Below are 27,789 nucleotides of genomic sequence, written 5' to 3'. Positions count from 1 at the left end.
GGCTGGAAGAACACAGCAAGCCAGGCAGCATCTGGAGCTGTCTGTCTACCTTGAATTGAGCATCTGCAGTTTTTTTGTCTCAAACCATTATCATTTATCCTTGTACATCAGAGATAACCTACAGTGGTGCCTTTTTATCAGACCACAATTAATTAGTACAGCAGAGTTGGACTAATTAAAAGTGTAATTCAGTCTCAAATAGGTTCTCCAGAGAGCTGGAGGTTTATCCAGAGAATGGCCAAGTCATACAAACCAGGAAGTTCCAGCTTTTTTGCTAGAAGTTAGCTACTCTCACCCAGGACAGTAATAGGAAACTTGGTTCAAGCAGAAAGAAATCAAGCAACATGAATCCTGTTTGAAGTTCACATGCATGGGAGTTAAGCAATGACAGAAATACCTTGATTAGAAAGTGCCCTTTGTAAAATACTTTCATCAACACTAATAAGGGAATAAAAGCCACTGCAGTGAGGCATTCAAATACACCCGTGGAACTTTATCCCAACAAAAACTCAATGCTTTCAGAGGAGGGAGAAAACTTACTTTATAAAAAGGGTAAAAACAAATTCACCATCCTTTTGAGAGCAGCCCCGTCCTCATTTAAAGCTAGGATTTGGTAGGGGTAAAAGATTTTCATTAGGTGTTACAAACGGTTAAAATTATTTTTTAATAAATTGTATAAAAATGTACCTTAAGTGGACATAAAACTAAAAAGGTTCTCACAATAAGATATCTTTTGAAATACTGGGCTAACTTACACTACTTACTTAGGAAGGGAGTAGGAATTGAATTGAGACACAAAGTGATATATGTAAATATGAAGGTTAGATAGGTAGGAATAAGAATGACAGATGCCTCTGCATGCATACAGAAAACGTTCTTACTAGGGATAAATCCAATTGAATCGGATTTCAGTTCAAACCAGCAAACCAGATTCTAGCTTGCCCTTAACAAATGTCGTAGCTCTTCATTCAGCTGAATGGCATTGTGGAAACTTGGCTTGCCCCCAACCTATCTTCTCTTTCTAGTGTTTCCTTGACATCCATTAAAAACAGAAATTTGAAAATGTCTGAACTCTTGTCAGCCAAAACAAAAAGAAGCTTGTTTTCCTTTCTCATACCATCAGAGCATTTGACAAGTTTTGTTATGGGAGGGGATGGGAAGGGAACAAAAAGATGGTTGTGTTGGATTTCCGTCCCAACATTTTGATAATCTAAAACCAAGAGAGGATTCTTGGACATTTTGGTAAAACATTCCAAAGAAATGGGTAATTTTACACTGAAGATACATGGTACCTTTCCTTCCTTTAAAGGCTGCTTTTTGGAATATGTTGAAAAATCTGCACAATGAGGATAGCTTGCAGTTAAAAACCAATTCACAACTTCAGTACTAATTCTGGTGCAGTTTCTAACATAAGAATATGCAATTTAATATGACAGCAAGAAAACAGACTAAAAATTAATAATTTTACAACATGTCATTCATTTACAGTTGATTGTTTGATGAAATTGTACCTTGGACTAGTGCCACTTACCTTATGGCGTGTAATTTGCTGCTGGATTTTAGAAGTTTGAGTTCCTACAGGTTCAGAGTTTGCCAATTTCTTCTCCTTGCTGGTCAGCCACTCATTCAAGGGCTCTACTGTCTCATGGAACTGTTTTGCAATGACTAATATATTCTCTAACTGACTCTGCCTGCATTAACACATGAAGCAAGATAATATCCTCACTTGCTTAAGTATTATGGCATAGCAAATATTTATACAAACAGAACCATAAATTATCCATTTTGATTACATTCAATTAAACCAAATCCTAATAATCTTATTTAGTTTACCCTGGTTTAAAGAGAACATAAGATGTAAGCTCATTCTTGATCACAATTTAACTTCAGCAAACTCATGAAACTGTTGACATGTAAACTACATTTTGCAAAGACAGGTGCATAATCACGTTAGACATAGTATAAGAAACAGCTAGTGCGAATACTGAGACGAACTGAAACAATAAAAGATTGCGCAAATGATCAGCCACATTGACTAATGAGATTTACATCTTCAGTTGGAATTCATCACTATCATTTTCCTTTTGTTTACAGTGCTGTTATGTTAATTTATTCACATATTTTGAATATTGTCAAGTTATTAAGAGCATCTGGACAAAGAATGAGGCTTAATTCACCCTTTTTTGTTGGTGAATAAGTATTCTAGAGTACAATAAATAAGATGTCTGTCAGAATGTCAAATAATAAGGTAGATAGCCATGCATTTCAAGAAATGGATTGGGATTATTTTCTGAACCTCCAATTTCTTATAATGCAAACATATTTTATAGTTAACATTCTAAGGACAAGACTTTAGATAAATGGAAATTTTGGATTTGTATGATCCACAATTCAGATGTTCAAATGTAACAACATTAGGTAATAAGCACGAATAAAATCTCCATTGGAACATCTGGAAGATGATTTCTACCACTAAATGGCAGTGATTCAGATGCACATCTACTTTTTACCGCCAGGATCAAAAATGTAACATCATTTACTGCACTACCACAGATTTAGAAGAATTAATTCAACTGCATGGGAAAGGAACTTATAAATTACATAAAATCACTCTTATTTAAGTCTACTTTGTTCATATCAGAGATATTTCTTTGCAAATGCCTATATAGCTGTGTGTTTTCTTTTAAAGTAGATGTGTATTTAGATTTACCTCCAATCTGGCACTCATACATAGTGCCCTAAATAGAATTTGAGTAGGAATGAGGAAATGGTTGTGCTTGTACATTCTACTCAGCAGGAACAATTGGCATTCCTTCCAATGCGTAAACACTTCAATACAGTACAGTGCCATAAATAGACCTATAGACTTAAAATGAAGTAAAAACTATTAAGTTTGCTTTAAGTTATAAATTTACTTCATAGCGGCTCTCTACACAGCTGTTATGTGCACGTTTCCTGAACTTTAATGGCTCTGCAATCAAGTGTTTACAAGCCTCACGGTCATCACAATAAAGAGGCTTTCCACATTGCTTTGGTGCTGTAAAATCTCACCATTAGTTCACATATAGTCTTCACGTGTCTATAAATGGACACTTGAGATTTTGTTGAATTCAGATGTCACAAATGTACGGTCAGTCTTATGTATTTTCTGTTCCATTTTCAGGCATGTATTAACAAGAACCGCAACCTAGAATCTGCTCCTGCTTCCAAACTTTTCCTTTCTATATTTTATTTGTACAACGTCATTTAAATTATTATAAAAATACTACAGTTTTGCTCAACTTATTTTCATGATGTTTGCTTTATTCTCCCATTATAGATTTAAAAATTTAGTATTTACCCAAAATTAAATAAGTTAAGAAATCACAATCGATTAAAATGAAGCTAGACCATGTATGTGATTGTTTCAGTTTTGATTTCAAATTCTCCATAGTTGACAAAAAATGGTGGGAACTTTTAATTCTGGAAAAGTTAAACTTGTTTTGACAAAATTGTTCGATAAATCTTGATTTATATATAAAGTAAAATGTGATTTTGTCTCTTCCCACATGAATATTAAAGGGCCACGTACCTTGCAATGGCCTTGCTGAGCAAATTGTCCCATCTCTCTCTCAGGCTCTGTAGTTGTTTTTGTATCTTCTCTTTTTCAGCTGTTTCTGCTGATTCTGCTATCCTTTCTCCTTCTGCCTCAATAATTTCCACTGTTGATTTGCGATCATCTAGTAGTCTTTGCAGCAGCTGGGCAAGAACAAATAACAGTTGCCAAGTTCCTTTAGATTTAAATCTCATTTCTTTGTTAAAAGATACTGCAAAGCAACTGCCCGAGAGGCTGTTACGCATTCCTAACTCCTTTATGCTTTCCATATTCGTCACAAGATACTATGGAAACATTGCCCATCCATTCAGATATTTTGTTCTTCTGATTTTTATTGAATGCTTGCACGTTGGGGGAAAATTGAGCCCATCGTCCTCAATATTATTATTTCATGATATGATGGGATGTAAATTAAGTGAAATAGTTACGTCTTCTGTCTCTTACAAACATAGCTGTTGCCCCCTTTACTGGGGAGACGAAACAGACTAGGTGACCACTTTGTCAAACAGCTCCACTCTCACCATAAAAATGACCCCAAGTTTCCAGTTGCCTGCCAGTTCAACACACTGCTGTGTTCCCATGCCAACATTTGCATTAGGCCTGCAACTGGGCTCCAACGAAGCTCAAAGCAAGCTGGGGAAACACCTACTCTTCCACCCAGGAATCTTACAGTCCTCAGGACTCAACATTGAGTTTAATAATTTCTCTCTATATTTGTTACCCACCCCCAGGCTTGGTTCTGTATCGGGTGCTCCCGGCACAGCTGATCCATTTTTAACTATTCTCAGTTCCTGTTACCATCTATTCAGCATTTAAGACCACCTGCAATCCCTTTGTCAGCTTCCCCAAATTTCTTCTCAGTGGGCACAGTATCCAAACTTTTATCTCCTAACCCCATTCCCTGTCATCAGCATAAATGCAATTTCCCAGCTGCTTTCAGTTCTAGAGTCACTGGACTCTGAACATTAACTTTGTTTCTCTCTTCACAGATGCTGCCAGACCTGAATTTCTCCAGCATTTTGTTTTTGTTTCAGATCTCCAGCATTCACAGTTCTTTGATTTATTACAGCTGTTTACTTGCCCTGTCTGTGCTCTTCTATAGACAGGGGAAATATTAATACAAGAATCAAATCAAATGCGTCCATAGAAGATACCAGAAGAATTAAAAGCTGTGCTAACACTACCAGTTTGGAAAGAGATCGGTTTCTAAAAAGGCTCTCAAGGCAGTTAGTCCTTCAGCCAAGCCTGATCTTAACACAAAGTTCCCAGGCATGCTTATCACAGACAGATCTGACCCCCTCACAGGGCACTACCAGGCTATCTCAGCTTTATCAACTGTACAAGACTGCACCATATCTATAAAAATACTATTCCTCCTTCTAACCAAGTACCATGCAGGATCACTCTCTTTACAGTGAAAGAAGTTTCCAGCAAGGTACACAGGAGAAAACATCTTTGACATTGCACACCAAATTTAAAAGATTCAGTTTTTGATGGGTCAGTTCATTTTTCAACTAAATGTTGGTAACTCTACTGTACTGCACCATACTACAAAGAAGCAGACAATTAGGAATGTTCCAGCTTATATCACTAAAAAATTGTACAGTGCCAGGATAGCTTGAGATCATACAAAACACAGACACTACCTAAATATTTTTAATGCTAGAGTTCAGCTATTTGCAAAAAAATCCTAATATTACTATAGCCTAAACAATTACGTACTGTTTTTATCCTTTGTTAACATATATAACTATGTATTCAGGACCAATTTTTTTAAAAGAGTACTTCCGTATTTCACCTGTCTTAAACATATTAATCCAATAATCAAGCTTGCATAATCTATTACCATAATTAGATGAATAAACATCCAAAAATCCTGAAGAATAAACCAGCAAATTCTATTGGCAATGATAAGTGGCCCAAAATAATGGAACTATTATAACCTGATCAATTTCAGACCAGTAATCAAGGAAAAATTCTTTCAAGCATTAAACTGACATTAATATCAGCCTAAGCACAACTACGGGTCAATTTAAAACACCTGCAAATACGAGGTACTATTATTTCACAAAATATATCCAAATGAATATTCTTGCAAGTACAAGGAAACATAATTAAATTATTTTGAGGAAAAGACTAAAAGCAATGATAAGCAAGAAGGCAAGTATAAAAATGTCACTAGTATTCACTAATCCAGGAGATAATTCAACAGAAACCACTTGAGCTGTGACTACAACAGCAACATCAAGGCATTAGTTCAGTAGTAAGAGAAAGATGTACATAGCTAAAACGTTAACCTTTACAGCAATAATTCTTGGAATTGTATAAAGATCAAGATTTTGAAGGTGAATCACAAGAAAAAAAAACAAATTATGCTCAACTTCAACTTAAAACTCTGCTGGTCCATTTGCACAGCTCTTTAGCTATTAATGTAATAAAAATTTCAATTTTGTTCAAAATTTCAAGTGAATTTTTATAGTCTATTAAAAAACATTGCTTTCATTGAAGATTGTTTCACAAATCCCCCTTTGCTTTAGAGCAGGAGAATAAGATGAATTATGTGCCACTTTCCTCACAGTCATGTAACATGAGGGGCATTTCAAGCCTTCACATTGTATATCCGCAAAGAGAAAAAAACTTTGTCAAGAACTTTTCCATGCAGACGGGGCTCTTTAAGAAAAGATGGAAAACTGGCACTGAGACAAGTTTTATTTTACCAATGGACTGAAGGGAAGAATAGTGATTTGCACTACCCAGACTTGGCATTAATTCAGTAGATGGCCATTTGTTCATCTCTGCATATGGAACAAATGTCTCTTTGTAATCCACACTCTGGAAATGAAAAATGCCATGCAGTATTCTAAAAGTTTGATCCACGTCTCAAAATTTACCCTTATTTTGTGGCTATTCAAATAAAATCAGCCATTATTCTAGCCCGTCTATTGAAAAAGAGAATCCAAATGTATTGCTTTGCTCCTATAGCGTAAAATACCTTCTGTTCTTGAATTTGTGCCTTCACTACTTTGTATTCAGCTGATGGAGGCTTTTGATTAGCAATCAGTTCTTCAGTATCTGTAAGCCAGCTCAACAAAGGCTCCAAAGCATCCTGGAATTTTCCACGGTGCAACAGTGCTTCTTGCAATTGGGATATACGTTCTGCCACCTTGAAAAAGGACATGTTTTTAAAAACACATTTTTAACAATTCTAATTTAGGGTTTTCCTCCACAGATACAAGTTTTGTAGAGGAGAATGAGAACAACCAAGCTGAGAAGGGGAGAGGGAAGGAATGAGCAAGTAGTGATAAGAAGGAAGTGCACGTGGGCAAGGAGGCCAGAGAGGGAAGGCCAAAGGGTGGAGAAGAGAGGTAGAGGTAGAAAGGAAGGCAGAAGAGGAATCAGGGACAAAAAGGCATGAGCAGGGGCTGGGGAAAGACGGTAGAGGTGTGCAAGTGGTGGTGGTGCTGGTGGGGCGAGGGCAGGGATTGTGGAAGGAGGAGGTGGTAGAGGAAAACAGGAAGACTCCACTAATATGGAAGATTGATTCATTGTCTGCAATATCACAGATGATTATCTGGTAAATCAAATAGTACGAGTGTCAATGGGTTTCAATCAGGAACTGAATCATGATAAATGCTCTAGTTTCATATTGGTATTTTGCTTTTCATCTGATATATTGTCTAAAATTTTTTTGCAATCAAAATCCTAAATATATTATTTTTTAAACCACATGAATCGAAATGTTGAGCTTAAGTAACATCCTCATATTTTTTCATTTTCTTTGTCACATTACTAGCACCACATATAGCAATGTGCTCAATTAGGTTATTGCCCATCTGTCAGTCTAGATAATGAATGACTGTTGTCTACTCAATTCTAAGTGGTATGATAGCTCGAATCCAAGTCTGCCTTCATTCACTATGTTGGGCGCACACACTTACAACAGAAATTCCTGGATTGTTATCAGGACTGAGAATCCATGGAAACTGAAGCCAATTTCTTTTTATATTCATTCAAAGTCTGGATGTCACTGGCTATTTGAGTTCTTAGTTCTCATCTCCAAATGTCCTGTGAGAAGCGGGTGGTGAGCTACCTTGAGCCACTGAATTTGATGTGGTGTCGGTACACATCTAAAATGCTGTTAAGAAGGATTTTATCCCAGTGATGTTGAAAGAATGCTGTGATAGCTGACGTGGAATTTGCAGATGCTGGTATTCTTGTGCATCTGCTGCTCTTGTTCTTTTAGGTGGTTGAGGCCATGCGTTTGGAAGACATTGTTGGAGGAGCCTAGGTGAGCTGCTGCAGTGCATCTTGCAATGTTTTCTTCTTTCGTCTTGCAAGGATGTGCACAGCACTGGCGTGGCATCAAATCAGTTTGGCTCTCTAGGCCATTTCAGAGGGATTAAAGTCAATCACATTCCACAGTCTCTAAAATCCCATTTGGCCAGGTAAGGATGGCAGATTTTCTTCCCTAAAGAGCATTAGTGAACCAAGTGGGACTTTCCAATGACCAACAATAGTTATACAGTCACAGAATTTTACCCAGGGAGATATGACAACCCAGGGCAAATCACACTGTGCAGCTACCCCACTAACCACTCCATATGGCAATTCTTAGGGAAGTTCCATGAAACTTCTTTGAAAAGTCACAAATTGCCACTCAACTATTCAAAAGGTCACCCTCATCCTAGGGGTGGTTCAGTATGGTGGCCATTACAGTGACTTTTAGTTCCAATTTTTGTTTTGAAAATTCAAATATCATCTGCTTTGAATCCTTCAATATTAGCCTGGGCTCTGGATTACCCGTTCAGTGATGTTATGACTAAACAAATGCCTTCCATTGGTGGTGGTGCACACCACTGCCATTGCACTGGTGTTGAAGGAAATGAATTAAGGAGGAGATGGGGTACCAATCAATTGGCAGCTTTGTCCTGGGTGATGTGTGCGTTGATGGAACTGCATCCATCCAGGCAAATGGCAAGTACCCATTACAATTTTGATCTGTGCCTTGTAGGTGGTGGACTGGCAGTGGGGATACAGGAAGTTTGTTACTCTCTGCAGAATTCCTAGCCTCCAACTTACTCTTGAAGCTATAATATTTTTATGGCTGGTCCAATACAAGTCCCAGGGTATAGATAGTGGTGGATTCAGCAGTGCCAACACCACTGAACAATATGGAGACCTGGCTAGATTCTCTCTTATTAGAGATTACCATTGTCTGGCACTGGCATAGATTAAATGTTACTTGCCATTTATAAACCAGGATGTTGACCAGGTCTTGCTGCATATGGACATAGGCTGCTTTGTTTGCTGAGGAGGCCAAATAGTGCAGAACATTGTGCAATCATCAGCAAATACCCCCAATTCTGACCATACGTTGGAGGTGAAGTCATTGATGAAACAGTTTGGCTTAGAACACGTGGATCTAGGACTGAGATGACAGCTTCAAAAGCTGTCCCCTCCCTCCCCACTTGAACTTTTGACCCCTTACATCACTCTGCCGATCACCAAGCGTAGACCGAAAGGGCGGTCATGACCATTTCCATCTAGAAGGACGAGGGCAGGAGACAAATAGGAGATCACTACCTGCAAGTATCCCTCCAAGCCACTCACCATCCTGAGGGAAATATATCATTCCTTTACCGTCACTGGGTCAAAATCCTGGAATTCCCTCTTTAACAGTGTTGTGGGTAAGCCTAGGGCACATGGACCGTAGTAGTTCAAAGAGCTTACCATCACCGTCACCCGCCAAAGCAGCTATGTTCTGAAAGCTTGTGTTTTCAAATAAACTGTTGGACTATAACCTGGTATTGTGTGATTTCTGATCTTGACCCTTCTGAAGGGCAACAAGGGACAGTCAATAAATGCTGGCCAGCCAGCAACACTTATGTCCCATGAATGAATTTAAAAAAGTTGGATTTTGTCTTGCTCTTGTGAAGCGGACATATGTGAGCATGCTTCTACACTGGCAGGCAGATGCTACTATTATAACTGTACTGGAACAGCTTAATTAGGGATGTAGCTGGTCGGACAGCATAAGCTTTTAATACAACTGTTGGAATATTTTAGGGCCAATAGCCTTTGTAGTGTCCAGTGGCTTGAATTGTTTCTTGATATAACAGATTATATTGAATCAGCTGAAGATAGGCATCTGTAGCACTGATAGCCTCAGCAGTGGGTCAACCTCATGCAAACTTGGTCATCCTTTTGGAACTTCTGGCTGAGGATGGATGCAAATACTTCAGCTTTCTATTAAGCAATGATGTACTGGACTCCGCCATCACTGAGGATAGGGATGTATGCAGAGTCATCCTTTTCTGTTATCTGTTTAATTGTCCACCGCAATTTATGACTGCAAAGTCAGGTCTCATCTATTGGTTGCATGGTCACTTAGCCCCGCATAATGCAAGCTGCTTCTACCACCATCCTGTATTACAGTTTCATCTGGTTGACACCTCATTGTTAGGAATGCCTGATGCTGTTCCTGGCTTGCCCTTCTGCACCCTATTTTGAACAGGGCAGATGTAGAGTCATAGTCATAGAGTTATACACCATAAAAACAGACCCTTCAGTTCAACTTATCTGCACTGACCAGTCATCTGAATCTGACCTAGTCCCATTTGCCAGCATTTGGTCCATATTCCCCTAAGCCTTTCCTATTCGTGTACCCATCCAGATGCCTTTTAAGTATTATAATTGTACTCACCTCCACCACTTCCTCTTGCAGCTCACTCCATATACGCACCACCCCAAGTGGAAAAGTTACCCTTTGGGTCTATTTTAAAATCATTCCCTTCTCACTTTAAATCTATGCCCTCTAGTTTTGGGCTTCCTGACCCTGGGAAAGAGACCTTGGCTATTCACCCTGGCCATACTCATGACTTTATAAATCTCTTAAGATCACTCCTCAGCCTGACACTCCAGGGGAAAACACCCCAGCCTATTCAGCCTCTCCCTTCAAGTAAAATCCTTCAGTCCCAGTTGAAATAACTTGAGAGGCTGGTATCCTGTTACCAAGTCACCCTTCATTTACACATGCATTGTACTTGACACTGCATTCGCCTTCCTCAGACCCTGCTCTCAGAGTGAATAGAATGTGACACTCCTGTTTACGTCAGCCAGCCAGGGCTCCCCGATTGGACCAGATTAACAGATCCAATTAGGGAACTCATATTCTATGATGCTCACCTGGCTGACCTTGTAACAGCCACTATACTGGCAACATCATTGTAAATCTTTTCTGCACCCTTTCATGTTTGACAACATCCTTCCTATAGAAGGGTGACTGGAATTGTATGTAGTATACCAAAAATGGCCTCACCAATGCCTTGTACAGCCACAACATGACATCCCAACTCCATTACTCAACGCTCTAACCAAGGAAGGCAAGCGTGCCAAACACCTTTTGCACCACCCCGTCTCAACTGTGACTCAACTTTCAAGGAACTTTGCATCTGCATCCCCAAGTCTCTTTGCCATAACTTTGGAGAGCCTGAACAAAGGTAGAATGGTATATGTGCTGGATCACAAGTTGCTGTTGCTGTTGCTGCTGATGGTCCCAAGTCCCTTTGATGCTCATTTTTGAGTTGTTAAATTTGTTAGAAATCCATCCTATTTAACACATTGGATGCACCACTCAAGATAGAGAGTATTCTCACTTTTAATGACCTTAATGCTGCCCTAGAGAAGCCGAGATACCTAGACACAGACTGGTGATTAATTCTGGTTCTTTTCATCTAGACATATTAGTTTGATTTATCAGAGGATACAGTGCGACTGGTCTCCAAATTCTGGTTTATTACTTTCAGATGAATGCTGTAGAAACCAATGATTGCAGTTCAAAGTAATTCATTAGTATTGAAGTGTTTTCATGTACTTTGTGAAACATGACATGGCACTATAGAAGTGCAAAAGTTTAAAAAAAAACTTTACTTATCTTCTTAATTGTTTTAAGTGTTAAGCTATCCTGTGAGCCCAGCATCCTAATTTTAAGAGTTGAACTTTTATTTTTTGAACTGATTACTGATTAAGCTAACTTGGAATGTACAAAGCACACAAAGTTTGAATTAGTTTTTCTTTAACCTTAATAATTCTTATTTCTAAAAAAGAGCAGTTTCCTTTTCATTGCTATAAAGAACTAACCTTTTTATTGAGTGTGTTCCATCTGGTATTTGTCTCATCCAGATCATGTTCAAGTCCTTGGGTGTTGGCATTCTTTGCAGCACTCTGAATAAGACCCTGCCCCACTGCATTAGCCTGCTGAAGTTTGTACTGAATGGGATCCACTTGAACTTTCTGGAATGTCTAAACCAAAAGAATAATGAGAAACAAATCAGTCTACAATACTGGTCACAGTAGCCCACCTTGAAATAATAGTGATATTTTGCATAGGAATGGGAACAATGTGTCCTTGTACCAAATCAATATACAATTAAAATCATTAATGAATAATACAAATACACATCTTGGAACATTGTACTGATGAAAGCCAAGGACTAAGATGAAAACTATAAAATGACTAAATCATACTTTATACCAAACTCAAGTCCTGAAGTCTCTCACAAACTAAAAGACATCTGTTAACATACTTTCCATTATTAGTTGGAAACAATTAAAACTGATAATCTAATATCGAAATTCAACAGTATAACTTAACCTTATGACATCTGACCATGAGCAAATACCTTGGCATTTTCTTCAATCTTCGAATAATGATGTTTTTTTGTACTACATAGACTCAATAGTCAAAGAATCCAAGGAGTAGTCTCCTCATGTTTTCTATATGCTTTCTTGTCAAATGCAAAAAAGTCAAACAGTAAGTCTTGATAAAATTATGTGAATTACATTGGGTAGTGTCTATAAATAGGTACCCAAAGTAATTCTCTACTTTGCTCAAATTCTAACCAAACTAACTTCAGCACTCCTAGAAGGTGCATTTTTATTTGCAGCTCAACAGATCAATTTTGCAACTACTACATTCTCCACTACTACAGTGAGAGAAATTAAGGCATTAGTTCAACAGAAACTGGGTCTCTGGAATATGTAAAAAGTTGACCTGATTTGGCCTAATTGTCTCAATGGATACAAAAACTGAGCAAAACTTTGTCAAGCACAGTATTAAATTCTTACGGTCCCAAAAATGACAAATAGAAACAACTATTGACACCCAACTGTTTTAAGAGGGTTCTCACTGATGTGGCAGTGTCCTTGCTCAGTTTTGCTACTTATTCAGGATGCCATGGAATAGGGAAAACATAAAATAAATTATGAGACAGATTGTTCCACAGTAGAAATGGCTACATCACATGAAACATGTGTTTGAAACCAGATCTGGAGTATTCGGAAACTGCGCTTATTATTTTACTTTGGCATTTGTACTAAGTATTTGCATAGGCAGCCAAGGCCCTGAGCTTTACTTATTACTTTTTTTTTTAACATTCAAAATACACTGGATTGTACAGTGCTAGGCACAGAGTTGGAATGGAGACCATAAGATACAGGAACAGAAGCGAGACATTCAGACCACAGAGTCTGATCATTCAATGAGATCACAGCTGATCTGATAACCTAACATCACTTTCCTGCCTTTTCTTCCTAATCTTCGATTTCCTTACTGATGAAAAAATCATTGTCTTAAATATGACAACGACTTGTAATTTACTATTACTCCTCAAGTGCATGAAAAGTTACAAATTGATACGTTTCTAGACACTGCTTACAAATAGTCACTATCAAAAGTGGGAATAAGTGGAAAGGTTATTTGTATGGTCTAAATCTTTAGTGGTATAGGGCAGAGTCCCTACTTCCAGGCGAGATGGTCTGGGTTCAAGCATCACCTCCGCTGGAGGTGTGCTATAATGTGTCTAAGTTAATGAAAATTATTTTTTAAAGTGGTCTAACAAGGTTGTGTGTCTTGCCTAATTGCTTTGCAAATCAGCCAGATAACGCACATCAGAAATAAAAAGTGTGCAAGAATTGATTTTAAAGGAGATGAATTTCAAAGTTTTTTGCATTTATCAAAAGACAGAAAAGCTTGTCAACAACTTAAATCATGAATGTTAACAATGTTTAACTTTAAAATAAAAACAGAAAATGGTAGAGAAACTCAGCAGGGCTGGCTGCATTTGGGGTGAGACAAACAGGTTAGTGTAAATGTTGAGTCCAATATGACTTGTAATAAGAGAACAGGTTCTGAAGAAGAGTCATACTGGACTCAATTTTAAAACCGTGTTTTTGAATTTTAAACCCTTGACAGATGTTGCCAGACGTGCCGAGTCTCTCCAGCATTTTCATTTTCTATTTCAGATTTCTAGCATGTTTTATTTTGCTTTTATTTGAATGTTTAAACTTAAAAACTGTTTATGTGGTAAGCCAACTCCCAGCTAACTTTTAAGCTGAGGCATTTAAATGATCTCCCCACCCTGCACTAAAGCAATTGGGCAGCAGAGAAGTTTCAGGTTATAGACAGATCTCTACTTTCCAAATTTACTTGGATAGTGAATGGGCAGCAACAACTTGGGAACCTATTTCTCAATTAAGAGGACTTAAGACAATTTGGACACAGTGCATAATCGTTTTTTTGATTTGTTGCCGCCTATTTTGCACTGAAGTCTATTATATATTCATATTCCATTGTTTTTAAGAGGAAATAATCTTGACCAGGAATGATTTTGTAACGAAATTAACAACAGTGGAAAATATGCCAACAGGTTTCATGACTGTGAATACAGTGTATTTCGAATGTATAAAACAGAAGCTAGGAAAGCCCAAGGGCTTAGCTAACAAACAACAATTATTAACAAGATTTTACTTTTACACGTTGTTGTCGATAAGTGCCATCTTTTCATCCTAGGAGATCTGATATCAAGCATATTTTTCATGCAATGTAGATATTTCTATTGTACACACTGCAGCTGATGATGGGGGAAAAACTGAATGGCATGTGAATGACAATTGATTTAAGTGAAAATAGCCTTTAAGCATTAAGGAGGTCAAGGATCAAAGAGGAAGGAACTATTTCAAGTCCACATCATCCCAAAATGAGCCAGCATATTATCAGGAGGAAAGCTGTAAAACTTAAAAGATGAAAAAGGTGGAAAAAAAAATTACATTTAAAGGGTTAAGGAACAAAGAACAAAGAAAATTATAGCACAGGAACAGGCTCTTCGACTCTCCAAGCCTGCGCCGATCCAGATCCTCTATCTAAACCTGTCACTTATTTTCCAAGGATCTGTATCCCTCTGTTCCCTGCCCATTCATGTATCTGTCTAGATACATCTTAAATGACGCTATCGTGCCCGCCTCTACCACCTCTGCTGGCAACGTGTTCCAGGCACCCACCACCCTCTGTGTAAAGAACTTTCCATGTATCCCTCAATTAAACTTTTCCCCTCTCACCTTGAAATCGTGACCTCGAGTAATTGAGTCCCCCACTCTGGGGGAAAAAAAACTTCTTGCTATCCACCCCATCTATACTTCTCATGATTTTGTAGACCTCAATCAGGTCCCCCCTCAACCTCCGTCTTTCTAATGTAAATAATCCTAATCTACTCAACCTCTCTTCATAGCTAGCATCCTCCATACCAGGCAACATCCTGGTGAACCTCCTCTGCACCCTCTCCGAAGCATCCACATCCTTTTGGTAATGTGGCGACCAGAACTGTACGCAGTATTCCAAATGTGGTCGAACCAAAGTCCTATACAACTGTAACATGACCTGCCAACTCTTGTACGCAATACCCTGTCCGATGAATGAAAGCATGCCGTATGCCTTCTTGACCACTCTATTGACCTGCATTGCCATCTTCAGGGTACAATGGACCTGAACACCCAGATCTCTGTGCATCAATTTTCCCCAGGGCTTTTCCATTTACCGTATAGTTCACTCTTGAATTGGATCTTCCAAAATGCATCACCTCACATTTGCCTGGATTGAACTCCATCTGCCATTTCTCCGCCAAACTCTCCAATCTATCTATATTCTGCTGCATTCTCAGACAGTCCCCTTTACTATTACTCCACCAATCTTAGTGTCATCTGCAAACTTGCTAATCAGACCATATATACCTTCCTCCAGATCATTTATGTATATCAAACAACAGTGGTCCCAACATGGATCCCTGTAGGACACCACTGGTTACAGTTCTCCATTTTGAGAAACTCCCTTCCACTACAACTCTGTCTCCTGTTGCCCAACCAGTTCTCTATCCATCTAGCTGGTACACCCTGGACACCATGCGGCTTCACTTTCTCCATCAGAATTTGTAACCATTGGGTAACGATTGTTGAGAAACCTTAAAATGCATGGGCTATTGAGAACTTCCTGTGTGGACAATGAAAGTGCATCATTGATGTTAGTGCTTGGTGTTGGTTAGTCTTTTGCTTTTAAAAACAGGATGCACACCTGCAATGACTTCAGAACCTTTCAAAACAGATTTTCATTATTTTATAAAGTGCAAATAGAAGCGTGCAAGTAACCATCTCACAATAGCAAATCAATGAAATTACTACTACCGAGTTCCTGACCTGGGTCAGCAGACACATTAAACAAAAAATCCACAGGATAAGGCCCACAAAATATACTGGCTGCCACAGGAAGTCAAGGTATTCTGCAGTGGCTGACTCACCACTGCTGGTTCACTATCAATAAAACAAGCCAGGTGTGTAACAGAATACACTCCAATTGTCGTTACTGTAAATGCAGCAATACTTGAGATCCACATCTCATTCACTAGTGTAAGTATCTATGCCATCCACTACCAGCATACAATGGCAATAGTGTGCACTACCTATACTGCAGCAACATGCCAAGACTTCTTCGACAGCATCTCTCAAACTCGCAACCTCAACTAAATAGAAGAACAATGGGAACATCACCACTTTCAAGTCATATACATTTCTGGTGAGGGCATACAGGCCAGCTCCTTTACTGTTGTGGAGACAAAATGTTGGAAATCCCAACTTGATACTACTTTTGGAAGCAGGTTGAAGCAGTTCACAAAGGCAGCCTACCACCACTTTTTCCAGAACAACTAGGGATGGACATTGAACAAAATTCTGGTAGGATTACCACACAAAGTCCAACCAACGCACTCAGATAGATAGATTCCTGTTCCGACACCATCAGACTAAACTAATAGAGGGGATAAGTTATGTTTTTCCAGCAATAATTGTTGAGGTATGGGTACTGCTACTGCATTAAGATTGTTAAGAAAATTCAAAACAAACTGAGTTAGTGGTAGATACAAATGACATGTTATTAACCAAGGTCAGCAATGAAAGCTTGGCATTCAGTTTGTCTGTTAGAGGGGGTATGCATCTGCATTTGCAGGTTAAATTATAGATCCAATTACAGATTATAGTCAGTCAACAAGGAATTGTTGAAAACTGATCAAGGTAAAGTTTCCTGATTAATTCAGAACACAAATGAGCTGCAGAGCAAAATTTATTGCTTTAAAAATGCAACAACTAAAGTTAGAAAACACACGAAGTGTAACTTTCAGTGGAGTCTACACTCAAGTGGGTAACCATGCTCACAAGAGCAAACAGTGACAGTGATATCATTAACACCCAGGTGTGTCAATTAAACATAAATCACATTTATAAAAGCACAACGCAGAACCATACGTAACAGAAAAGCTGCAGAATACATACTATACAAGAACATAAGAATATCCATTATTTGTCAAGTTTTCTAAATTAAGCATGGCTGTCTGCGCAACTATTTTCAATGCAATATCATACAATCTGATTTCTAGAATTTGAGCAGAATAACTCAATATCTAAAAAGATTGGAATAATCACTGCTTACTATAAATTTGAAACAAGAATTCAAGTCATATTCAATGCAGAGATATCATTAACATATTTAAATATTTGCGTAACTGTAAAAAGAAAAAGCTTACAATCTATAGAAATGAAACAAGACAATGTTGTATCAGGAGAAAAATATAAATATCAATTTAAGTTAGTTTCCTGAATAATTAATTCCTGATTTCAGAGGTAGGCCATTGACAAAAGTGAGAAGAATGGTATGCCACATAGCCTTTATCCTCCCCACAAACTGTAAGGTCTATTTAAATGACAATTTTGACACAATAGAAAATAAACCACTTTCCTACTTTCACACTGAATGAGAGGAATCCTAATACAAATAAAGAATAATGTCTTTAAAAGATCAAACTTGTTGGTTCAACTGGCAGCAATTAGGTGAAGTTATCTGTTGTCTGCTGCTCTGAGAAAGGTAAGTCATATGCAAACATTCTGGATTTAAGTATAAACCAGCTGTGAACCTGGGGAGGCTGATTCTACTTTCACAACAAACTTTCTTTTTGTGGCGACTGCTGAAATGACTGTTTCTCTTCATATTTGTGGCCATTTATGCAATATATCCATACATTGATATTTCCTCTTCTGAAAATTTTGGTACACATGCATTGCTTACAGTGATGCAAGATCACCTAAGCTCTTCTTTTTATTTGGCTAGACTTTAAATCTGACCATAAACCTAGATCTAATTTTCACAAGCACATTCTTAAAATGAAAAAAAAACTGTTGGAATTTTAAACCTTCCGTCTGTCATGATACTGGAATGACTTTGGCGACAGACCTTTTGAACAGTTGCCAAAAATGCTACTCTATAACAACCAATTATAGTTTGATCCATGTAACAAGAACCAACCTGACTAGTTCAAAACAAAAAAGTGGTAAAGTTTGAAAGTCAGCTGATTTACTGATTTCTTGCAAATCTGACACTTGAACTTGGAGGTTATCTAGTTACGGAACTCAAAATACTTTCAGTACTCCAGCAATAACAGATAAATCACGGTTAATCAATACTAACTTTCAGACTGTATTTAATTGTTAAGATTATTTCTGAAATCTTGTCTGGGATACTTTGGTTAGAAAGTCAAATTCTTTCAAAGTTAGATCAGCACCAAGTCATCGTAAGAACACAACAAATACTAGTTACACGTCTTGTGGAAAACCTTTGCTCCACCTCATTATATTAGATACATTTCATGAACACCACATTTGACTGACTTTTAAAATCAGACTTTTAAAGGTAAGAGTGGGGGGCAGAAATAATGCACAACTTCTCAAATGACTTTATTGATTTACTTTGTTGTGAACATTGTAGATATATTTGAAATTGCCAAAGTGGAAGCTTAAATTTTAAAAATTTATTCAGAGCTACAAATAAATAGTTTCATATGCTTTCATCCCATACTTATCACTAGTCAAGAAGATTAGGAATTTTAAATAGTAGAGAATATTGTAAATACCTCAATATCTGTATCCAAATCTTCATTTGAAACAGAAAATTCAACTTCATTTGGTTCTGTAGTAAATTCCTCTGTGATAGTATCTAAATTTATATTGTGAGAATCTAGCTCCAAGGTCAATATCCTTGGAATATTGTCTCTGGATTCTTCTTGAGATTCTAACTCAAATAAATACTCTAACATTCCTGCTTCAATTAAGTCATCCTCAAGGTATGAACAAGAAACACTTTCCCACACATCTGCTTTCGAGTCCATTTCCCTACTTTCAGCTGCAGTTGCTGGTGTTGTCAAGGTCATTTCACTCATGTCCACTTCTTTATCACATTGGAAGAGAAACCTGATTGCTTCAAGTGGTTGATTCATATCCACGTTAAATAGCAGTACTTCGGTGGCACATCTATTATTTTGAACCATCACATCAGACTCAATATCTATTTTCACAGGTTCAATTTCTAACTGTTGTCCTGAGCTGCATATGTCCAATGTATCAGAAGAAACAGCATCGAAACTTACTGGCCATTTAATTTCATCCAAATCTGGCAAATCTTTCTGCTTAAACTGAATATCAGTGCAACCACAAGCAACAGGAATTTGAATCTTAGTTTCACCAGGTTCCCAGTCCAAGTTTGATGATTCCAATTGAACGCCGATTTCCTGCATTTCAAATTCATCGCATTTCTGACTTTCCCTACTTGAATATAGGCCTTGCTTCTCTTCGAAGTCACCAATGAATTTCTCCACTTTTAAGCCTACATTACAAACTCCGGGAAATATTGATGCTTCCTGATCACAGCTGGATAGATCTACAATGGATTCTAAAGGAAAATTTGTCAGAGGAATCTCAACAACGTTCTCACATTCCTTCAGTTGCACAATGGCTGCCGGCATATCTTTAACCTTCCCCTCACTGGGTAATGTTGCCATTTCCAGAGCATGGTATGAGAGATTGAGACATGATGTTACTATGGAGACTGTTAAAGGATGTTCAACAATATCATGCTCATTTAACTGCACAGAGTTTGCCTGCATTTCCTTATTCTCCTGCACACCAGGCAAAACTACAACTTCCTGAGCACAGTAATCAAGATTTAAATCAGATGTTATTGATGAATCTGCTGTAGGACACTGGACAGTTGTTTCATATTGTTCTAACTGAACAGAACTTTGTTGTCCATCTTTTGTAAAGACGGAATTATATATTTCACATTCCTGGATTAGAGTTTCAGATTCAGTACTTTTATCGCTTGCTTCTGACAAAACAGCAACTTCTTTATCACATTCCGATTTTTCCTCTGAATTAACTAACATATCCTCTGCATCAACCAAAATTTCCTTCCAAAGATCATTACTGAATATCATATTACAATTATCCTTAGACATAGTTGCAACCCCTTTCTGATATACTTCAGCATCCTCTGGTCCGGTGGTGTCAAAATTTGAATCTGTCTGTTGTCCTTCAGATTCAAAGACTCTCTCAGATTTTGCTTTCTGATCAATATTGTTTTTCCAATCTGTATTGGTTGATTTTTGCTCAATTACTGTCTCTCTCTCAATGGCTTTTGTACTGGTTTGTGGTTTTCTGTTTAACTCTTTAATGTTTTTCATTTCTTCTTCTGACATTTCTCTAATTGCAGTGCTTGATTTTTGGATGGCCACAAGGTTTTCTTTCCCTTGGCTTAACACATCAGAATCCGTTATTTTGTTGTCCAATACCTGGCTGTCTTCCACTTCAAATCCCAAAAATGAATCTGTGTCTGAGACTGTGTTTTCCAGGATTATAGCACCTACTTGCTGAATTGCTGATTCTTCATCAACACTGTCACTCTGTTCAATCATGTATCTCTCTTCATCTTCAAATTGTAACAGTGAGTCTGTATCCTTCCCTGTGCTTTCCACCATCTTGGAACCAGCCTGAAGGGTTGACTGTTCATTGAAAACATTGCTATCTTCAAACAGGTTTCTCTCCTCTTCTTCAAATTGTAGTAGAGAGTCTGTTTCACCCACTGAGGTTTGTATTACATCACTTAGATGTTGAAAAGCTGACTTTTGACCAAGTTTTTTGTCATCAGTAAGTGTTTGTTCTTCAAATTTAAATAGAGGGTCAGAGTCTGCCTCTGTAATTTCCATGATTGCAGTATCTAGATGCTTAAGTGCCAACTCTTCACTGAGATATTCTTTGCTTTCATTTAACCGTTGCTCCTCTTGTTCAAATTCTAACAGTGAGTCCGTGTCTCCCTCAATACTTTCCTGGATTATAGCATCCAGCTGAAGAAGTGCTGATTCTTCACTAAGACATTCTGAACTAAACAACACTTTATCTTCACACTGCGTCCCAGTTCCAGGACTAACTTGGCGTTTGAATTCTATGTCATAATCCTGTTCTTCAAAATCAACCTGCACATTACATATGTCAGTGTTTATTTTGACTGCACCCAAATCTGAAACACCTCCATACTCTATTGATGTTGCATGTATAGTTTTGCTTTCCTGTGCTATTTCACATGCTCTGCTATGCATAAGTGAAGCATCCTGTAATGTTCCATTGGCTCTGAAGGCTCTTGGCCATGTTGCAAATACACATGCATCATTCTCTGGTACATGTCTAGCCATCACTGGTATATCCTTGTATTCTAGTAATGGAACATATTCACTTCCTGAACTTTGAGACAATATTGCAGTATCTTTAAATTTACTTTCGGCTCCATGCTGAAATACGGAATTATTTTCATTTTCTAATGCTGATTTCACTCCAGTCAATTCATTTTCTGAAGAAAGATTAGGAAGTTCAACAGGGAATTGGCTAGAATGTCTTTCCTCTTGACTTAAATTTATGCTGCCTGCAGATTCATTTGATAGGATTTCAGTTCTTTCTGCAAAGTCTGGAAAATTTGGTGGCAGGAATGCTTTCCATGATCTCCTATTAATATTCTCTTTCCTCTCCACATGTGGTCTCCTTTTTGGTGGGCCAGATGACCGGATCACATCGCTGCTTAGTTTTAATGCATCAAATATGACTCTTTCATCTAATTTTTTACTCTCAGAACTAGCTCTGGTTTCAAATACACTGGATGTGGTAGGAGTTCCATTACTTGATAATGTGCTAGTCTCTACAGCTCTCTGGTTTACAGTGTGTGTCTGATCAGCAAAACTTCTCAATGGCTGGTTACCCTTTGATCCTAGATCTATTTGTTCATTAATTCTCATTGTGTCATATATGGATCTTTGTGGAATGTAGCAATCTTCAATGTACATATCATCCTCTTCATTTTTTCCTAAACAGGTGGGATTGTTACGTCGTAAACAGTCTGGCCTGCTGAGTGGCTTTCCCATAATTCCAAAGTGTCTTAAGTAATACGCAAAAAAAAGGAAAACTAACCAGATTTTTGGCACTTTGTGACTTACGTTTCAAATCCAACAGAGAAATGTGCTTGTGAATTTTTATTCAATTAGAAGTCTCTAATATGTAGATGTTCCAACAGCAAATTACTTACTTGTCACATATAAACAAAGTACATTGGATCAGTAAAATCAAGTCTACAGAAAAGAGCCAAAAATATATTTATGCATTCAATCAGATCTTCTCTGGTCTTCCGATAATGTACATCCTGGTTAATCAGAACAAGACCTTTCATATGCTGTAGTCCAACACTTTGTAAATGCTTTTCATTTTAACCACAAACTACAATGCCCAAGTGCCTGACTGCTGCTGGAGAGGCAGTCCTTGAAAACTGGCAAGTTTTCTTTTGAAAAGTGATTCTTGGCGGATATTCCGGCAGATTCAAAGACAGGAAGTTCTTCAATCAGTGGAGCTTCAGCTGCTTCCTTTCTTAGCAACATCATGGCATTTTTCAAAACTGTACAATTTCAGAACAATGACTAAAGGTTTCCAGATGAGTTGTTTTTATAAAATGATGTAAGGTTGTTACCTATAAATCAATCATTTGCAGGTTGATGTTATTAAACCACTCTGCCATGATTCTACAGCTCCAGCGAGTGTCTAGTTTAACTGTTATCCAGCGAACAGCACGGCGATCAAGAATAACCCCGGCATGAATCACACTAGTGGCCAAGGGTTATCAGCTCCTACTTCAGCACGACTTGCTTATTTGTCTAATTTTGGTCCAGGTGTTTTCCCTTCATCCCATTAGTTGCCAAGCAGCTTTTCTTTTTCCTCTTGGTTTATAAACGCTAACCAGCAGCCTATAAGCAGCATGACAAACAAAGTTAATTTTCTTCCCAGATCTTCAAAGCGTTATGTCCAGCTGTCACATGCTCCAAGGCAAACTTTTACTCTTGAACAAAAGAGTTTTGTGAGCTTCCGCGTTGTGTCCAGCCCTTCCAAAAGTCAGCTCTTCCTTAGCATGTGCTGTTTAAAGAAAGTTAGCAGAACTGGTTTGCTCATGGGCAATGTGAAACAGCAGTGATTAATCCGAAAGCCTACGTCAGCTTCTGTGGCTAATTAGATGCATTATGCTTTCACAGCCAAAAAAAATCCCGGAGCAGTCTTGTCAACTTTCCAGAACTTTTAGATAAGATGTTTAAAAAAAGTTTTAAACACTTACTTTTTTGTAAAAAAAAAAAAATCGTTAAACTGCCACAGGATCTTGAACAGTACAGCAGACAAACGGTTTCCAGTACTTTTTTTTTCCTCTCAACGGACTTCGGTGTGTCTCTGCTACACAAAGAAACGCCCTTTTTTGCTCGCTCGTTTGCTTGCTTTCTCTCTCTCTCTCTCACTCACACACACACTAAGTAGCATCTGCTGTGATCCTATTTTCCCTGTCAGTCTTACAACATTGTGAATGCTGAAGTTTCGACCTTGTGCACCCTCCCCTGCCTCTCTTACGTTTCAACCCCATGTGGTCAAGCTGCAACTTCTGAATAAGTTGACTCTTTAGTGACTGCCGCCTATACAGTGGCTTACATAGGAGACATAGATACACTAAAATATGTTTCAGAGAACATGGCATTCAAAATTTCTAATTAATGCTTTGACTGTATCAAAGTCTTCTGCAATTTTCTTAAAAAACACATTTCTTAGAAACAGGGAGTTCTGCTAGCTCCGTGCATTTAGTCTCTTCCTCCAAGTCAAAATCTTGTGAATTTAGATTAAAAACGCTAAAACATAGATGCAAGAATTAAAAATTTTGAAAATTGAAGACCACAAATTTAATTTGGTTGAAAAAAGTATGAGCTTTTATTTCATAAATAGAACTATGAAGTCAACCTGATTATCTAATTTTCCAACTTTGTAAACTGCAGAATGTTTTCTCTTTAAGTTTACAATATTCTACACTTTTAACAACTTTATAATCTCACCAAAAAACTTTGTTTATATTGGATTTTCTAGAATTAATGTCATCCGATTCTGCAAGATGACTTTAATTCAACAAAACAGGCAGCCTCTATAATTTGGAGCTAAAATAAACCCTGTGTGCAATACAAAACATTCCTCCTCAACATCAGATCAGCCAATGGAATGCAAGACCTTCTGGAGGAAAATTTCTTTGCCTTTTTCAGCACAATCTTGATACGGAAATACTACATCAGACTCAAAATTCCTTTTCTGTTTTGTCATGTTTTGGGTGTCTCCAATCTCTGCTCCCTTGGTTTCTTTGTTTAGCTGCTCTCATCCAGACACTGATACAAACAGTAGTAGATCGGGTAAACAGCCATTAGCCCACCAGTTTGAAAGAACATTCCCTAGTGTATTGTTTTACAGCAAAAAGCTCATCAAAGCACAATGGAAACTCAGATTACTATAATAGTTTGTACTCCGTGGAGTTCCTGAAATAGCATTACAATACATTCACTACATATTCTTTATTTTCCAAAAAATTCATTTGGTTTTCAGCACTTTTTTTCAAAGCAGAGCTTTGTTTGGGGAGAAACACAAGTGTTCAAAGCTCACTGTTCAAGAAGTTACAACATTTTAACAGTGAATTAACACACACTAGTTTCTATTTACGTATGTGAATCAATGTTTCTTTAGTTAATTTCCCTTACAATCAATCCTTTACAATCAGGACAGGACAGGACAGGACAGCACAGCACTAAATGTAACAGTTCTTTTTACAGGCAGTCTCAGATTCCAAAATATTCTTCTACGTTAATCAGAAGAGTAAAAATGAATTGCAAATAACACTCATTACTAGGCCAAAGTTCTCTCAAAAGGCATTGTTCCACTGGAGTATTTTTTAAAAAACATTTACGATTTGATCAAAGTACTGGTGAATGCAAAATTAATATCAGCACCACTGGTCAGCAAAGGAATTAAAAATTCTAACAAAGCACAAGGATTTATTTCTGGGGATACAGAGCTCAGAGTAGGGACATCATGTCAAACATGCACAGGCCACTGGTCAGACTGGAATTGGAATAGTGGGCATTGTTCTGGTCTCCATGTTGTGAAAAGGAAATAGAAGCAGCAGAGAAAGTACAAAAAGACTTACAAAGATGATACCAGAATCAGAGTATACAAATTCTGGGAAAGATCAGATAGGTTGGGGCTATTCTTCTTATAGGAGAATAAAGAAATAACATACTACATACAAGTCAGTAAGCATCAGGAATGGGCAGAGCAAGTGGGTAGTTCTGATGGAAAGAAACAAAATCAAATATCTACAGAAAAGTTTACCCATTTCAGTCAACAGTCCAGATATTTAGATCAGAAGAAAAATACTAAATTCATATAACTATCTAGATTGTTTTCTTTTGTTGTACTTTGAATCATTGCTTCTTTGTAGTCTCATCAATTTTAATTCATTTCAGATTGACATTAATTAAAATATGACCAGGAGGTAAAAGACTACCAAGCTTAAAAAGATTAATTTGCCTTTTACTGAAGAAGATGTCTTATTCGTGCCCAAATGTAAAGGGGAGTTATATTCTTGAAATCCAAGGGAGAGGCAATGGCCTAGTGGTATTATTGCTGGACTATTAATCCAGAGAGCCAGATAATGTTCTGGGGGACCTGGGTGCGAATCCCACCACGGCAGATGGTGGAATCTGAATTCAATAAAATATGTGTAATTAGAAATCTAATGATGCCCATCAATCCATTGTCAATTGTTGGAAAAACACATCTGGTTCACTAATGTCTTTTAGGGAAAGAAACTGTCATCCTTACCTGGTCTGGCTTAAGTGCGACTCCAGATCCACAGCAATATGGTGGACTCTTAACTCTGGGCAATTAAGGATGGGCAATAAGTGTTGCCTAACCAGTGACACCCTCATCCCATTAATGAAATTTATAAAACTAGATTATAAACTTGAGCTGTGGTAAAAATGGGAAATCGAGAACAAGGACAAAAGTGGATTGCCATGACATGTCCCTTCATTTATGGATTTTATTTGAATAAATCCAAGATAGTTAGGATTCCCATAAATAGATGAACAAAGTCTTCATTCTCATCCCTGTAGATTCAGGTTGTACAGCATAACAGAATACAGTTTTGTGATCTTACACTGAAAGACTATAAGAATGGTTAAGCGGGAAATGAAAGGACTCAGTATGAGAAAGTGTTCACCAAGCGTTCAAACAAAATTGTTTCTCTGCATTGCAAATCAGCTGTCCAGCCAATTGAGTTAATTGACACCCAAAGCTGGACTATTTTTAAAAAATAATTCATGGGATGTGGGCAGTGCTGGCTGGGCATTTATTGCCCATCTTTATTTGCCTTACAGAAGGTGTACCGCTATGGTATATTTGGTATAGGTACACCCACAATGCTGTTAGGAAGAGAGTTCCAGGATTTTGACCCACCTGACCCAATGGTAAAGATTTTTGACTTCTCCACAGGTGCTGAGAAAACTGGAGTGGCATCAGTCTTGTCCTCCAGTTATGTGGAAAAGTTCCATATTACCAGATGCTTTTACTTAGCACCCCAGCCAAGATTTCACAAAAATTATTGCAATCAAAGTTGGCTGCCAGCCATTTGACTTGAAGCTACAATCTCCTTACGAGGTACACTAAAACAAGGACAAATACATCACACCCAATGTAGTATACTACATACTTGGAGAAATTAGGAGATATAAAATTGGTTATGGTAAATAAATCTTGAGCATCAAACAAAGATCTTTCAGGAATTACATTGTGTAAACTTGGATTTTTAATGTTAGCTGCATCCCTGCCTAAAAGCTGCAATCTTTTTGATTTGGTTTATTCAATTTAAAACAGAGACATTCAGATTAAAATATATGTTTTTCTATGATCTCCCCTTTTCCTCTGCTCTTTCTGTAGCTCGAGGTATACTCCAGCTCTTTATGGTTGCACACCTAATCAGCATAGGTCACTGGATAGCAATTAGTATTGCGAGAAGAACAGTGAACATTTGCCTTCTGAGGGCACTACAGCTAAATGCAGTATCAAGTGTTGCCCCTGCTAAAATGAATTAACTGAGCACAGACTGGGAACCGATCTAGGAACTTTCTAGTCTATATGGCTGAGTTTTCGACTGAGTACTGCACTAACCAAGGAGTCTAATGAATGAACTGCAGATGAACCTTTGATAATTTTCTGTACAAGATTTTAAAATAATCTAAATTAAAATTAAAGCAAGGACAAAACAAAAAAACTTTCAAGATTATCATTTAACAGGACATAGAAGCCATCATTAGTTAGGTTTTGACCTTTTCAACCAAGGAAATTGGGGGCTAGATTTTCTAAAGAGCAGCAAGCTCACACAGCTTGCTGCTCTGGCCCTTTTTTCCCCCCACAAGGCAAGGGCTGCTTCTCATTTCAGAGAGGAGATTCAATTTGGCCTTTTTCAGAAATACGAAGCTGCACTCCATTCTGACAGTTCTTTTGTAGCACAGAACTACTGGGGTAGGCAAACCATGCTCTCTTAACACAGCAGCCTTATTCTGAAATGTTGTTAAAAATCCTAGATTACAAGGTGTAGAGCTGGA

The 27,789-nt window shown here is 37.8% G+C and overlaps 1 protein-coding gene across 1 annotated transcript in view; it reads right to left on the bottom strand.

The window, feature by feature from the left end:
- Positions 1-27,789, bottom strand: part of macf1a (microtubule actin crosslinking factor 1a) — a 192,530-nt gene that overhangs the window by 98,735 nt on the left and 66,006 nt on the right. Inside the window, exons 24-27 of the mRNA XM_048612952.1 lie at positions 11,735-11,896; positions 6,588-6,758; positions 3,572-3,738; positions 1,532-1,691 (exon numbers count right to left, since the gene is read on the bottom strand). Coding sequence (XP_048468909.1) covers positions 1,532-1,691; positions 3,572-3,738; positions 6,588-6,758; positions 11,735-11,896 — 660 coding nt within the window. The remainder of the gene's footprint in view (positions 1-1,531; positions 1,692-3,571; positions 3,739-6,587; positions 6,759-11,734; positions 11,897-27,789) is intronic.

The sequence above is a fragment of the Rhincodon typus genome, chromosome 27 (assembly GCF_021869965.1).
Source record: "Rhincodon typus isolate 14 chromosome 27, sRhiTyp1.1, whole genome shotgun sequence".
Taxonomy (NCBI): Eukaryota; Metazoa; Chordata; class Chondrichthyes; order Orectolobiformes; family Rhincodontidae; genus Rhincodon; species Rhincodon typus.
This window is presented reverse-complemented; position numbering and strand designations above follow the sequence as displayed.